The sequence below is a fragment of the Sinocyclocheilus anshuiensis genome, unplaced genomic scaffold (genome assembly GCF_001515605.1).
Source record: "Sinocyclocheilus anshuiensis isolate Anshui unplaced genomic scaffold, SAMN03320099.WGS_v1.1 scaffold816, whole genome shotgun sequence".
Classification (NCBI taxonomy): Eukaryota; Metazoa; Chordata; class Actinopteri; order Cypriniformes; family Cyprinidae; genus Sinocyclocheilus; species Sinocyclocheilus anshuiensis.
This window is the reverse complement of record NW_015554154.1, coordinates 1,112,180-1,129,637: the sequence shown is the minus strand read 5'-3', so window position 1 is coordinate 1,129,637 and position 17,458 is coordinate 1,112,180. Positions and strand designations below refer to the sequence as shown.

At 37.1% G+C, this 17,458-nt stretch overlaps 1 protein-coding gene across 3 annotated transcripts in view; it reads right to left on the bottom strand.

Annotated features, from left to right (window-relative positions):
* myo1ea (myosin IEa) overlaps positions 1-17,458 on the bottom strand; it is a 45,105-nt gene that overhangs the window by 26,526 nt on the left and 1,121 nt on the right. For all 3 annotated transcript variants that reach the window (XM_016463451.1, XM_016463452.1, XM_016463453.1), the window contains exons 2-3: positions 1,946-2,089; positions 494-583 (exon numbers count right to left, since the gene is read on the bottom strand). In XM_016463451.1, the coding sequence (XP_016318937.1) occupies positions 494-583; positions 1,946-2,089 (234 nt within the window). The remainder of the gene's footprint in view (positions 1-493; positions 584-1,945; positions 2,090-17,458) is intronic.

Sequence of the window (17,458 nt, the reverse complement as noted above, 5' to 3'; positions counted from 1 at the left end):
ACACTTCAAACTTCTTCTATTAAAATCATTACTAGAGCAATTGCTGTTTACAGAAACCTCTAGGTATCGAACTACATAAAGAACTTTATGAGGACAGTTTCGATACAGATCACGGAGTTTAGAAAAAAATGAGCCTAATTAGTGTGTGTAGTGAATCAAAGTTACATAACACACAGGGGAAACTAAAACTATGGAACTAAATGCGAGTCGTGTTGTTCAGAAAACCATGAAAAAATATGGTAAAACTAGTACAGGGACCAATTCTCACTATTAACTAGTTGCTTATTAGCATGCCTATTATTAACATATTGGCTGTTTATTAGCACATATTGTGCATGACCATATTCTACATCCCTAATCCTACCCAATACCTAAACATAACAACTGCATTCCTAACTATTAATAAGCAGCAAATTAAGAGTTTATTGAGGCAAAAGTCGTATTTAATGGTTTGTTAATTTGACCTTAAAATAAAGTGACCAAAAACACTTACCGCGCCTTGGTACATCTCTATTTCTTTCTCCCCAAAGTAGGGCATTTGTTTGAAAGGGTTTACTGAGATGAGTACAGGACCAATGTATGTCTGCAGGTAAAGGTCAAGGCTCAAAAGACTGCTGAAAGAAAAAGTGGCAGGAAAGTAAGGAAAGTTAAAATTCTGTAACTGTTTACTCTCCCTCATATCACTCTTAACCTCTATGTACTCTCTCCTGTATTTTTGTCTATACAATGGAAGTCAATGGGGTCCAAAGTTGTTTGTATGGACAAAACAGTTGAAAATGTTCATCAAAATATCTTCTTTTGTATTCTGCAGAAGAAAGAAAGTCATACCGTTTTGGAGCGACATGAGGATGACTAAATGATGACAGAATTTTCATTTGTTGGTGTCCTGTCCCTTTAACTATTTCTTTACTAAATGTATCTTTCTCTGTGGAAATTATTAGACTGAAAACTCTCTTTCTGAAAACTATTAGAGGTTTAGCATTCACAATAGAGGAAAACCTCATGGACTATTTTACTCATTGTGGTTGTTAATACTCAGAGGATATTCATAAAACTTTGGCTGGACCGGCCGATGAAAAATGGCCCGAGTGTGAATAATGGACTGGTGACATCAGTGAAGAGTTATATGTGGCAGCAGTGAAGACTTTGGTTATTGGGTCAGAGCCTTATTAAGATGCTGCTGCTCTCCTCTGAATGCAGTGGGAAGGCAACAGTCGGCAGTGAGTGATTGGAGCTATTTGGCTGCCTTGCCGTAAGTTGCTCACACTGCAAATAAAGGAAGTATTGAGCATGGCGCTCTGTGACCTCAGTTCCATACGCTGCTGACTGGAACACTTTGGTGTTGTTTCTATTTTCTGACCACAATCACAGGACTGATTATGGACCAAAATGGCCAGAGTCTGCTAAGACTCCATAAACCTAATAAGGGCAGAAAATAGAAATACAATGCAAGTGAGGTTTTCATCAAGAAACAGTACAGGTCATTGTAGTGCCAGTAATGTGTGATGAATTAGACATGAACTCTGCCAAGTACATTGGGTTCATATAGAAGAGAGGTGAACCAGCATTCTTTGGCTGCCTTCAACAATCTGTTGTTACAAAGCTCTCAGAATCTCACATGCGGCTTTGATCAAAAACAGTCCCCGCTACTGTGGGAAAATAGGACAACACACTGATATGGTTGTACCATAGAGTTCAAGATCAACTTTCGTCATTGCAAAATGTTAGTGTTCAGTGAAGCTTTGGTCAAAATAAACCCAATCAATATTTAATCTATACTCAAGGGGATGGAATCCAAGACTTTTCTAGTGAGCCACAGGAAAACATCCATCTGCAAAAACTCAGACAGAAGACATCCGTATTTAGGGCCAGATTTATAACAGATTGAGATATTAGCACAGTTAGACTAAGGATTTATGATGTATTTTCAGCTGGACAAGGATACAAAAATAAAGTCATCCATGTATCTCTTCTTGAGGTTTTCCACAATGGCATCCTCATTGATCTTGGAGAGAAGCACCATATCATCCACACCACTCTGCTTGACATTGTGGCTTTGCCAGTGGTACCGGTAGTGTCCCCGGCTCCCCTGTGAAAGCAAACACAAACAAGAAACTCTCGTTAGACTGTATACACACCCATAGCTTTTGTGTAGCAGGCTACCTGGCAGAAACTAGATTAGCATATCCAAAGACAGTACTAGACACTCCATAACTAGATAGCATCATATTTTTAATGCTGAAATACTTTCTCTCAAATGTGATGTACAGAGACAACTGTAAGTAAGCCATTCATAGTTTGACTTCCCAGAAGAGTGTTAACATCGCAGCTCTGTTGACCTTTCGAAACATTGCTCTGTTTGTATGAGCAGTTTTTTTTTATTTTTTCTCAATGAATGGTATGAGTTTAAGGTGGTAGGGTAGCATGGTATACTAGTGGTAGGAAGCAACATGATACCTAGACAAGAGCAATTACACTGGAAATGCTTCTATGATCATTTAAACCACTTATAAATCACAAAAAAGCTGGTGTTTTTCTGGGCATCGACTTAAAAATTGCTCAAAACTACCCTAAAATCAGCCAGCAGACCACTCTGATCAGAACAAGATACTAGCTAAACAGCATTGTCATTGTTAACCAAGACTAAAATTTTATTTCAATTATGTTTTCAGTAATTAGAATAAAGCTAAAATAAAATATTAGATGAAAAACTTAAATTAGAAATAAAGTAACTTATTCAACTTCTTTAAATAAGAAGATTAAGAACTAAAACTGAAATAAAAAAAATTAAAGCTGTATAAATATATTATTAAAACAATAAAAATATATAAAAGCAAAAAAAGTTACTAAAATGAAAACAGAAAATCTAAAAATAAAATTAGTTCAAAATGTTAATAAATACCACAGTAGTATGTAAATAATACAAAAAGAACACTGCATCTAAGACCAGTGAACCAGCTTTGGCTAGTTTAAAATGTTGTTAATCAGCAGGAAATAAAAATATATAAAAGCAAAAAAAGTTACTAAAATGAAAACAGAAAATCTAAAAATAAAATTAGTTCAAAATGTTAATAAATACCACAGTAGTATGTAAATAATACAAAAAGAACACTGCATCTAAGACCAGTGAACCAGCTTTGGCTAGTTTAAAATGTTGTTAATCGGCAGGAATGATTTTCTCCTTGATATTGGAACTCTTAAAATATCATACTATTATATTAAGCCATATTTAAGGTATTGTGATAGAAACTACAGTGGCAGATGGGGGGTTAGGAAGTCATTGAGAAACCTGTTCAGAAATAATCATTTGCAATCACGTTTAATGCCACCAGTGACACAGACATTACACCTTCATTCTAAATCGCATTCAGTCATGAACGCTGATAAACACAGGACATTGCTGACAACAGTTAATGTGAGCAAACAGTCCAGTCAGCAAAATGACCGCGTCCAATTCACCGCCTGCGGCACATTTAACACAGCTCGTTCTTTTTCACCACAGCAGATGTTGATTTTGTTTTTCTAAACCGATGAAACGTGCACGGTCAGGAGTCTCCCTAAAGCTCCCTGAGCACCACAAACACTTCTTTTGATCTTCGCCTGATGTTCTCACCATTCCTCCTCTTCTCCCTCGTCCCCCTCTTTTACCTCCCTTCCCATTGTACTTCCGCTCTGGTGATGTTTTTGCAGAGGGTGTGTCTCCGGAGAGCTTGGGTCATTCATCATGGGACATGAGTCAATGGCTTCTGGCTACCGTTCTGAGGTCACAATGACCCATGAGGACCCAGACCCTTACTCAGAACGACACAAAGCCTCAAGTGCATTTGACAGGATAATCAAAAGAGAAGGATACAAAGAGTGTGACTCAAGAAATACAGAAAGAGAGCCAGACAGACATAGACAGTGAGTGTACCGCTTGGAGAGCACATGATCCAAACGCACTGCTGTTTTAAACATTTTCCTCTGTAATGTTCAATCATTACTAGTGCATTAGTCTGATTTGAAGGACACATTTGTCTATTCTTTTCTTACAGCAATTTTCCCAAGCTAAGGAATGCCGTGACAATGAAATGAGGTAAACTGGAAAGACATTTAACATTCTCAAAATTGTACATTCCACAGTCTAAAAAATCTAGGGGCGCAAGAAAGCAGAAGCAGACCAAGTATGGAAGATTTTTTCCCTCCCTTGAAGGACTAATTAACTTGGCCATCGTAAACGAGCACAGTTCAAGTCCGAGGTAAATTACAGGAAAATAAAGAAACACAATAAACGCTCAACACCATGACAACAATAAGGAACCTCACCTGAACATTATTAGAAGTGGAGCTGGCTCAAAAAACAATTAAAGGAGGAAGGCAGCGTTTTAAACAAAACAGTAAACACTTCTTTCAGACCGTTACAGACTGTTTTGTTTAGTTTACTTTTGCATGTATTACAGAGAGAGTTCATTGTCTTTCGACAGTTTTTCTAATTCTATTGAACCGTTTATTTCACAGTGTTTGAGTCCACATCACTATCACTCCATGGGACACATAAACACCTGGAAAGAAGATGAATGTCTTCATTCCCAGCACATGTTCCCCATAAACTGCGAGCCAAAGCAGAGCTTCATAAAGAACTGTGAAAACAGGATGCTATTTGAACACACAATGACTTAAATGAGACGACGATGAAGAAGAAGTAAAACAAAAATGACTGAAGTACATTTTACAATGGAAATGATCATGAAAGTTACTCAAAAACACAATTGCAATGGGCCAGACAGAGCACTACACCCGTAATTTTATTATTTTCTTTCTGAAGAAGTCTTTACAAAAAGCGCAAGGACCACACCTACTGTCCGAGATTTAAAGTCATAGACCACACAAAGTCAAGCAAGGGAGAAAACAGCATCTCTGCTTTTACGAGCTATAGTTGGTCCCGCTAGGCTTATTTAGGGATGAAAATGTTCCGTTTCGTAAAGGAACACCGGAAACAAGGAAAGCTAAAGTTCACTACGCTTGTGCTGTGGTTCACCCAGGAACAGCAGGCATTATTTACACCATGACAAAAATGATACCCATCTGCACCATGCACGCAAGGTCAAACTCCCAAACTCCCTGGGAAGACATCAATCAGGATTTAAAATAACCAGGCAATAAAATATCTCAACCCCAACAACTTTACATTAATGCTTACTATTAGAAACAGCAGGAAGAAGACAGCCTTAGAAAGGCATGAAACGCCCATATCTGTGTTAAGGGGTTTATTTTGCAGTAACCATCTGACTGACTGATTATACAACTTAGTGCACAACTACTGACAAAAAACAACAACATTACAGTAATATTCAAACCAATGTTTCTGATGTAACAAATGATAACTGCGATGCGAGATGGCACTAATCGGGTTTGTATGAAACAAGAAGGCATGAAAATAGTGCACAAGGCCTCCTGGGAAGTTTGCATTTACCATTTTGTACAAATTGGTACAAATTACGACGATGCCAGGTCAATTCAGATAATTTTGTATGTAGCAAGTCGGCAAAGTCACTTTACTACAAAAATACAACTTCTACACAAAGGTAGAAGTTGTATTTTTGCATCAGGTGTGTGTTTTCTGCTTCACATTTTTATTTAATATGTGAGGGTGCTGTAAATTAAATCATTATACATTCTATTGTAATTGTACAATACAATCAAATTTAGTACATGCAAGTTAGCAACAAATAAGAAAAGTTCATACATTTGAACAACTCCTGAATACGATCTTACTGTCATGAGAATGCACCATGAAATGCTGTTTTGCTATGGACGACAGGGAAGCATCTGATGCTGGAGATGGCGCAACTCATCAAGCATAATTGTGTAATCCAAATAACTGCATGACAAATTAGGACATTCATTGTATTAATTGACTAAGGCGCAGCTGTGAGGTCAGTGTAATGTGATTCTCCAGACTGGTGAATGGCACATCTGGAGAGTATACTAGTATGAGAGAGGCTATAATAACACCATCTATCTCATTGAGTCTGGCTGGCATCACATATGAACACAGATGAAGATCTGCTCTCTAGTTTACCCACTTATTACATGTGTGGCACTTTTAGAAAACGTACAACTTCACAAAAACAAACACTACAGAAAGAAGAAATGCTTCATTCATAAAAAGGAGGAGAGAAAAATTCATTGTTCTCCTTGCAAAATCCTCGCCAGAAAATACTGTAACAGATCATTTCTCCACTGTAATCCCACAGCAGTTGAAAAATGTCAGCAGCACCAGTCTTAGATCCATACTGACATGGCAGGCCGTTCCCTCATGCAAATACCATTGCCTTATATGGAGAGTGTGGAGTGGAGCGCAGACTCAGGCACAGGAAATGGCTGGGTTTGATTCAATAAAGCGGCAATTTTTTACCTCCTCAAACTATCCTTTCCTTACAACCATCTGGAATTCACACAGAGGACCTGCATTCACATACGGCAGAGCTGAAGTGGGATCAAGTTAGCCCTAGCCCTGAAGTGAAAGTGCAAGCCAAAATTGCCCCGAATCATTCGGTATGCATCTCCACTTAAAATATAATCAATAAATGAATACAATCAGAGGGCAGTTAAAGCTACAAGACACAGTCTGGTTCTCAGTTTAATGCATTTAGCATATGGCTCAGAGTACTGCGGTTTGGCTGAGAATCCAGCTCGGCGGACCTGGCAGTGCTAATAGCAGATTAAGGCAGGAATGTGTAATGAAGTTCATAGCTATTTCAGGAATCCTTTTCAACGTATTACAGATCCACATTTCTGATTAAGTCACTTTGGCTTAGATAAATAAAGAACATTCTTGTGCACTTAAAAGTTGTAGCTAAAATCCCGGTAAAGAACAGTGTACAAAGAAAATATATATCAAATAATGAGGTAGTAAATCATGACTTCTGTTGCCAATTATTATCTTTATGAGATTACTTATAAACTCCCTATGTGAAGCACGACGAATGAAGTATTCTGCAGGCCAGTGGACAGTGTGGCTCAACAAATTAAGCACTGGTCTCAGCCACACAATGAATACTAATTTGAGAAGCAGTGCCAGTGTGTGAACCTATTTGGATTCACCTTAGAATCCTCCATTATAAACCCCTATGCAAAGTCAGACAAAAGGCTACTTGCTAAAGAGCATTCAGAAACACCAATTTAAGTCTCCTTAGTTATAATGGTTGCTAAGTACTTGATTAACACCTATTTTATAGCCCAAAATACAATACCATCGGTCTGAATTCTTCATCAGTATTCTGCATGTTAACATACAGTAGCCTATGTCGTTTACAACCCCTGTGTCATTACAAGGTCAGTATGTCCCTTCCGATCACTTCTTCAGAACATAAACCTTGGCACCCATAAAGCTGGCATGTTAATAAAAGGAAGAAGAAAAAAAACAGAATTTAAAGTATAACGTACAAGTGCAAGTACAAGCCCTCTGAATGTGACTCTAATGGTGATTTTCACCATTGTCAGAAGGGAATCAGTACTGATGAGTATTCCAGGCCAAAATGTAAAAGCATATAAAGATATTTTCACAGCAGGCAGTTGTGAAGCCCTTACAATCCTAAGTGGTCCTGGAAAATGCCTGACAGAAATAATCCCAGTCTGGACAATGTACACTGTGGTAGCCCTTTATTCTGAATGCTAGTAAACCCTGGACACAGGCACAACAGGCTTGTAAATTCACCACTGTAATGTGCTGAAGAAAAACAGGCCCATCCACAGCCAGACTGAAACAATCAGAACACAAATAGCTGAAAAAGCTCAATGCTGTAACAAACTAAGTACAAACCCAGAGATTAGATTAATCATAGGTGTGCAACAAATTTAAACGAGTTTAAACAAGTTACAAATAAATAAGTCACCATAACCTCATCATACTTGTAAACATAAATCATGTTTGTTGATTTGGGAAAAGGATTTTCTAGCATTACATAATCGAGCTGTAATTAATCCCAGTGTTTACGTATGGAGTAAAACACCTCTAGGGATGTTGGTCAGGTTATGAAGATTGGGAGAGAACAGCCAAAGGAGCAGAGAGGGGTTTCTGGGTAAGAAATGGCAGTGGAGGCAGGGCTGACTATAGAGTCCCTCCAGAGGCAGCAAGCACAGAGGGTTTGTGTAACTGAGATAGGAGTGGCTCTCAAACGTCTGGCTACTGCAGAGAAACTCTGTGTTATGTGCCAAAGTTTCCAAGTTCAGCCAAGCCATATTATTTCTGCTCGCTTTTGAAGGCAGTGGAAAAGAATGTAGCACATTCTGTCTGATGGGGAAGTCTGGAACGCCATCATTTTCCCTGAAGTACACATAGAGATAGATTATGTTTAGACTAGGATTCTAAAAATGGTGCTAAAATTCTAATAGTGCAGCTGATGAGACAAGGTGACAGTGCATCACCATATAGATGGCAGTTTTTAAACTCAGGATCAAGGGAGTCATCTCATCTCCTGACAGTTCAATATACACAGATCATTTCATCCATATAGTAACAGTATCTTGTCGTAGGTTTGTTGGTCATGGTCACATATTTGCCAGGAAATGCTTAAAAACAGGTGGACAATAATTATTCCCTATAGAATAAATATTTTTAAAATAGAGTTAATTCTGGAGTATTTGCCAGTTCATGTTCAATTCAATGCAATTCAATAAAATAAAAGAATACAAAGCTTGACAAGTTTTCATCAACATGTAATTTGTTTGAATTTCTGAAAATGCTGCACAATGAAAGACAAATTGCAGACGATCAGATGATTAGATTTATAAATATTTATTTATAATTATCATTAAGAGGGAATTTTCTCCTTTGAATGTGAGAGTACATCTGGGTGGTCTTGGATTGCAAATTGCAGCTAGACAAAATATGCTTCTTTAATAAGGTTTGTTTTTCCAGAATAAATGATATATATCCAGTTTCCATGCTGGCCCAAAAAATTTTTTTCTCAAAGTAAACAGGATTATACGTCATCTGATCCCGTTTACTTTGAGCAAATTCAAGCCAACATTTCCAAACTGGCCACCTGTCCTGCCACAACCAACTACACAACAAATCCACAACACCTCAGAGAAATGTATATGTACTTTTGTATTTCTCAACATTTCTTGTTACGAGACAATCAACTACCGTGATTGATTAGTTAATTACAAAGTAAATAAACCACACTCAAATATTTCAATTGACTATTAAAACTGGCAATATACCCCCATCCAAACTTTATATTCTACTTAGAAGCAGTCATGGCTTATGGCTTCACTAATTGTCTGCTTTTAAATGATACATGAAACAAGGTCTTCCCAGAACACACAGATGCACACCAATGAATAAATAAAAAGCCTAACGCTATGTTTATGGGGCAGATTTATGGTTATATGGTGTGCTTTATTCCTTTTAGAGAGGCACAGTTTCTCCAAACATGAACACACACACACACACACGTCTGGTTCACTATCCTTGTAGGGACTCTCCATAGGCGTAATGGTTTTTATACTGTACAAACTGTATTTTCTATCACCCTACACCAACCCTACACCTGACCCTACCCCTTACAGAAAACTTTCTGCATTTTTACAATCTCAAAAAAACTCATTCTGTATGATTTATAAGCTTCTGTACCCATGGGGACCTCAATTTAGGACCCCACGGTGACACAAGTCCCCATGAGTTGGTGTGTATTCAGGTTTAAGTCCCCATCAGTGTAGAAAAACCTGTACACACACACACACACACACACACACACACACACACACACACACACACAGTATAAAAAACCGTACACACACACACACACACACACACACACACACACACACACACACACACACACACAGAGAGTCTTCATCACTAAGGCGTTTACAGTGTTTGATAATCCACACAAAGGTAAGCAGATAATGACCATTTCATGAAGCTTTTTGTGTACACAAACAAATGCCACCTCATAATTTGGTTCAAAATAAAGGAGTGTCTCCGAGAGGAGGCTGACTGGGAAATTAAAGTTGGAAACCCCAAAAGTGGCTCCCTGTGCGGCCAAAACCAGTCTGGACCTAAAAGAACCAAAATTACCAACAAATTTGCAATAAATTATAACGTTATTCAGTAATCAAGCAAGCATTTGTATATTACAAAGCCTTAAAATAAATAAACAAACGAACAAACAAAAATTATTTTTTGTGTGTAAAAAAAAGTTAAAATAGATCATTATTTTCTGTACCTCAGTTTTGAAATCTATTAAACCATTATCTGACCAAAAAAAAGTAAAAAAAAAAAAAAAAAAAGTAATTTCCATACCTGTTTTGTCTCTACAAAGCACCTTGCAACAAGATTCAATATTTGCTTTAAGAGCCAAACTCTTAAAGGGACAGATCACCTAAAAATGAAAATTCAGTTCTCACTTACTCACCCCCATGTTGTTCCGAACATGTACGTCTTTTATTCTGTGAAACAGAATTTAAACCCTCAATGGGAGCCAGTGTTGTCTGAACATTGACTTCTATAATATGTTCTTTAATGATCCGAAGCAGAAATAAAATGTCATGTAGTTTTGGGACAACATGAGGGTGAGTATAGTAAATGAACAAAAATCTTCATTTTTGGCTGAACTATCCCTTTGAGAGCTGTCGTCATGGTGCCTACAAGTGTTCTGGTGCATAAATAACTTCTGCCTCATAAAACTGTCTTGTCTAAACAAATTTTCCACAGATTCAGAGATACAACATAAGGGGCCACATTACCAGCCCACATGAGAAGCCTGTAATGAGGACATTAATCAAAGTCAGGCATGTGTGGGAACTTGATTAAACGCAACAGCGAAGCCCAAGTCCCCTCTAGCTATTTCGTTGCTGTCTATTTTGAGCTGATCTTTAAGGATTGAGATCCCTGACTGAACAACACCCTCGAGCACACCTACATAACAATGAGGAGAATGCATTTAAATGCTCTACCGTATAGACAGGGAATGGAAGGGCCAGTCGGACAGGTCTATGGCGGTGGCATTTGTCAACGTCATCCTTTCAAGCTGATCTAATATCAGTACAGTTCGAGCGTCTACTGTAATTGTAGAGACAGGGTGGAATGAGCTGGGAGACTAAGCGGCATGGTTCACTGTGGTCATGCCTGTGTGTGAGTTCCCGGTGATGGCAGAATCAGGGAAGATTAAACAGAACCAGCACAGGAATGTTTCGGATCAGGGGATCTTACTCATAGCCAACGGGAAATGGGAGCTGACAAGTGACGAGAACAAATCCCCCAGTTCCCAACTGAGTAATGGTTCTGATCAGAACCAGCAAACTGAGATCTCACATTAGTGACACTGCCAAGCACACAGCTTTATCACTCTGATAGTCAGACAATTTAAATTTAATTACTGAGTTTAAATGAAATGATGACTATTGTATTCGTGTTAATAATAGTCCAATACTGTTTCTGGATGCTGCACAGGTCATGTTATGTTATAAAAACATGTCTTATTATATTAACTTACATGCTATATCAAAATAAAGCCTTTAAGTGTATTCATTTGTGAATGTGTTGATTTGTTTTTTTTGCATAACTCCACAGAACATACATACATCTTTTATAATTATTTTAAAAATTCTTTACACTGAAGGTCACAATTTCCAGCTTAAACCCATTACATAATATAATTGCAATTTTAAAATCTAACCCAAATATAATTATACAAATCATAATTTTACTTTTAAATATATTTAGTGTTATTTTCTATCCTCGGAGCTGTGTGTCCATGCTCTTTTATTTATATATATATATATATATATATATATATATAAAATAACCTCAAATATCTGTTCAGGCTAATTTGTAAATGCTGCACTGATATATTACTGTAAAAACCTAACAAACAGAGTGTTCAAAAAAAAAAAGAAGAGGAAGAAGAAAAAAAGTCACCTCTTCATAACACTGACATTATTTGTGTGTTCTGGTCAAGGAAAAAACATTTCACCACCAAAATATTCAAATAAGTCATTGTTAAAACGTACAATATAGTTACATCATATGACTCACTGCTCTTACAAAATCAATTTAACCCTAGCTAGACCCTGTTACTTTGAATTTATAATGTGTATATTTGCATGTTATAACTAAATTTATTTATTTTTTATTTAACTTCATTTGAGTGAAAAAACATGCCACAGAGTTACCGTATGTGAGCATTCAGTATACAGAAATGTGAAGTCTGCACTAGGTTGACTGCTAAAATAAGTTTTTACTACTAAATTTACTACTTATTTTGTCTGTAAAGGATATGTTTCACATAAAAAAGCATGCCACATATGCTGACCTTCTTAGTGATAAGATATATTGTAATTCTCGCTTAAAATGGCCCCTGGCCAGTGTGCTGTCATGAAGGTCCAGTAAATTGAGTTAAACAGGTTCTGAAGTGAATGGTTAGTCACCCAAACACATGCCTCTTACTTTATGAAGCACTTCCAGGGATTTATCAAAAGCACAAATATTTGCATTCCTCCAAGTATGTGGACCAGCCACCTCTACATGTTCAACCGTCTGATCTCATTTTGAAAATGACAAAAGCGTTCAAAGGCTCAGCACTACTAAAAAGAGTGGAAAATTTTTTTTCATTGTTTTAAGCATCAAAACGGTCAGAAATTATATAAATTGTTCTGGCCTACAATGCCTGACATCAATGAAACGCTGTTTATGACCCCAAACATAATTCAATGCATGGGTGAAAGTGACTTTTTGTCAAATCGCTAAAAACTGCCAAGCAAAAAAAAATTTATAAATAAAAATACTGAATACAACTACAATACAATATTAGCAGCAGATTTATCTGGCCATGGCTGATTGGACTTCATCTGAAAGAAGAGCAAAGTAAATCACACGTCCTCTGGGAAATGACACAGGATGAATGTTGTTGGCCTCGTGCACTGTGAATAACATTGAGATGACCAAGGCGATTATGGGTCAGATCACACTAATGACGGTGAAATCATACTGAAAAAGGTTTAATGGTTACTAGCAAGTGCTTTTATTCATCTGCAATATTCAGCTGTATTAAGCAGCAAGTCACTGTCAGCACTCCCATTGACTGATGCCACATCGCATCACTTACTTGCATAAAGCTTAAAAAATTCCTATCGTCGCCATTTCTAGTCATTCAAGTGCTTTGACTTGACAACTGAGGCCAAAATCTTTATTCAATCTATATTCAAATCTTTGTTATATTTTATTAGCACAGTACTAATGTGCCATCAGTTACAACACTACTATATATTTTGACAGCAGTTATGTTGTTGTCAAATTGTAATATTCATAGAGCTATTTCATCAATCTCAGGACATTCAGATGTGCCTGAATTTCAGAGCATATTAGTTCCCCATCACTAACAAAGCATATGCAAATACATGAATGAGATACAGACTGATAATGTCAGTGAACAAACTTTTCACAGGCTGGGTTCAAAGAGTCACGGTCAGTTTTGCAGATAAACAGAAACACTGTTGAGCTAAAACCGGATTGAGGCAACACTGCAGTGATATTTGGGCCAGAAAAGGTTGACGTGAAGGTGAAACGTGTGAATTTTCCCTCAAAAATAAAAACACAGTGGAACTACGGTCTTCCTCATGACCTTTGTGCTTATTCCAGAAATGAGAGTGGCAGCATGAAACAATAGCTTTAAAATGTTTGTTAGTGCGGTCAAACGGTTAATCGCGATTAATCACATCCAAAATAAAAGTTTTTGTTTACATAATACACGTGTGCTTTCTGTGTATATTTATTATGTATAAATAAATACACACAGATACAGTATACATTTTGAAAACATTTACATGTATATATTTATTCATATCATTTATATTATATATAAATATATTTAATATAAAAACATAACATATGTTTCTTAAATATATATACATGCATGTGTGTATATTTATATATACATAATAAATATACACAGTACACACACATATATTATGTAAACAAAACTTTTATTTTGGATGCGATTAATCGTTTGACCACACCAGTTTTGATGCAATTCCTCTTTTAAATGTGCACTGTTATGGTCTTGTCTGTGATGTTCTCACTTGCTTTTACCTCTGGCTTGTGGGAATATTTGAGCACAAGTCATTCTGTAGCCCTGGGTTGAGTTTGATGAGTAAACACAGCCTAGTGAGCCATGGTCACCTCAACAGAAACTATACAGCAAAAACAGACACAAAAAACCAGCTCACGTCTAGGGAAACCTAGAAGAAAACCTGGTACAAATCTAATTCTACAATATCCAACTAAGAAACTAAATATCTGCTTCAATCATTATGGCTTTTATTGCAGTTTAAACAAATTAGGAGTTGTTCTGTCGGTAAGCAAACATCAGCCATGAATGTGCACATACTGGATATCATTAACAAGAGGCTTCTCTGTACACCTCCTGTCTGTTTAACAGTTTATCTGCTCTCAAAACTGAACAATATTTGATAGCACATGCTCACCGGTCCCCTTGACCTGCTTTTAGAAGCTGGTAGCAGAAGGGAAGCCGCAAAAGAGACCAATGCAGATGAGAGAAACAGGAGAGGCAAGGTGAGAGGAGCTGAACGTGAGCTGGCAGGAGCACAGCGACAAGGATCTCATTTCACAGCTGAAAGCCCATCTCTGTGCTTCTCAAGACCAACTCTTTAAGGAAACTGGGCCTGCATAGAGTCTAATCTGCTTTTTATTAGGGATAAAGTGATATTTCACATCAGTAATCAAAACAAAAATATTATTAAAACTGTGGCCTAGTGGTTAGCGCACATACTGTGACAGATTGAGCCATGAAGCTCTTGTTCTTTTCTCCTATGAAGCTCTTTAGGACATTAATGTCCTCACTATACTGTTTGTACAAATAAAAATGGCAAAAAAATAACAACCTAGCAACACATTTATGTAAACAAGTAGGTCTGCTTTGCATATACACTACTGTTAAAAAGGGTTTGAAGTTTAAGGGTTGGAAATATTTTTAAATACTTTTGTAAGAAGTATCTTATTCTGCATTTATTTGATCAAAATAAGAAGATAAATAAAATGGTTTTCTACTTTAATATATTTTAAAATGTCATTTATTCCTGTGATGCAAAGCTGAATTTTCAGCAATCATTACTAGTTTTCAGTGTCACATGATCCTTCAGAAATCACTATAATATGCTGATTTGATGCTCAAGAAACATTTCTTATTATTATCAATATTGAAGATAGTTGTGCTGCTTTATATTTTTGTGGAAATCATGATACCTTTTTCTAGGATTTTGAAAGTACAAAGTACAGCATATATTTTATTTTTTGTAACAATGTATAAGTCTTTAAAGTCCCTTTTGATCAATTTAATGCATCCTTGCTGAAAGAATTGATTTGTTCATGTGGGTGGCATGTAATAGCACATGACGTATCTCCAGGAAGTGACAAGCTTGACATTAAATGGGGTTGATATCAATAGGAACAGCCATTCAGAGTCACCACAAAGAAAAACAAAGATTCAATGTCTAAGGGACAGATTAGGCAAATTTGCTAGTCAACATATGGTGTACATCACAATGAAAAGGTCAATAGAGATTTTCCAATTAAGGGTTTATTTCAGTCAAATTGATGTTTGGATTCATCTTTTTCAACTGGCTCTGTAAACAAACCATATAAATCTTAACTTGAACACATCAGTAGATATCTTCTATAGTCAAGCAACTGGAGGTGAACTTCTAGATTGGACGTTTTTAATAAGCACAGTTTGGTGTAGTTCAGAACCAACAATAAAACAGCATCAAAGAAGCCAGCATCAAAGACGCTAGCTGATATTGAGAGAAATTAATTGCCACACCCAGAAATGTCTCTCTATGTCTCTCTCTCTCTCTCTCTCTCTCTCTCTATATATATATATATATACACGTTAATGTAGAAAAATAGTGACTAATAGAGACCACAGATTTCAGCCATCCTCCTAGACCTTTCTCTTATTTAGGTGAGGGTTGCTGACTCTTCCAGAAAGAGTCTGGATTCCTCAGCAATCCTGTGGCAGTGTGACATAGAGGCTTTGAATAGGGGGGGGATGTTACTCAGCATGTACCGCCCATCTACAGCTCTTAATGCAAAACATATGCTGCCATACTGACCTACTATTCAGCATCTGGCAAAGAAAAAAAGAGGAAAAGAGGATAGTGCAGAGAAGGAAAAAAGAAAGTGAACAATGCTACCACCCTACCAGATACAGCTTAACCTGTAAAACAGCTTCTGAAATATGGAGACCAATCACAATGGACCCAGATACACCAGAGGAAACAAGAATGATATTTACTCAATAGCTTTCTTTAATGTTTATACATAATTTTGGAGAAGAGTAATCTTGCGTTTGTGGCCTGCTTTAAAACAAAGTGTTCAGTGTATTGAGCCCGAAGATATCAAGGGCATTATGGACTAAAATGTCCTCATACTACATACACAAAGCTTTATGATATAGTTTCTAAATACAGTAGTTCAGTCAACTGAGTGATGTATTACATAATCAACCTAAATTGCTCTTGCACAGCTGGTATACATAAAATTGGGCACCGTTGTGTAACAGACATTACCGCTAGTTCATATTTCAGAAATCATTCCATTTCCTTTGAGCCATCATGAGCAAAATGAGTAGACTCATCAAGGATACTCTGACGCAAAACTGCAGTCAAAACAAATACAGCTACAAACTCCACCTATTAATTCCACAGATATAGTTATATAGAATACATACTTGCAGGTCACACTGAGCTTGGTTGTGCTACACCAAATATGTGACAGTCTATCATTAGAAATGAATGGGGACTTTACAGGCAATGGTAACATTAAAGAATACTGCTTGTACACTCTTCTAGAGTCAGTTTTAGTCTAATTTACAGAAGCAATAAGCACAACTTAATTGATCACTAATGATTTCTGTGATATTGTGACCACATGAGCACAGCTAACCACAAGTCGGCTTATTCTGTGCAGAAAAAATGCTTTACTAAGACCGACTGATAATATTGCAATACATACTAAATACCACAGACAGCATTGAGCATCTACAAAAAAGGTTTGTCCCATATACATAAAGCCTAAGGTAAACTAGTTCCACCGGCTGCATGGCTTGCAGAGAATGTTTCTGCGTGCATTGAAGAGACAGCTGAACTGGATTTACTTGTTTTTCACCTGATCTGTACCTGTTCTTCACCAGCTGACAGGCTGAAAAAGACACTGAATTTGAGACAAGCAGGGTCTGTGAAAGCATCCTACCATGGAATCCAGGGATCACACAAAACCGAAACGTTTCAAGCGTAACAGAAGCCTAATATTGCTTGAGGAGCTATGAAAAAAATGGTGTCGCTTTCAACCATAACAAGAGGAAACTGTCTCATTGTGCACACACGCATAAGCACATGCTTATTCAAAGCAGAACCCAGCCCATCCTTATAGGAACATGTACGGAAGTGA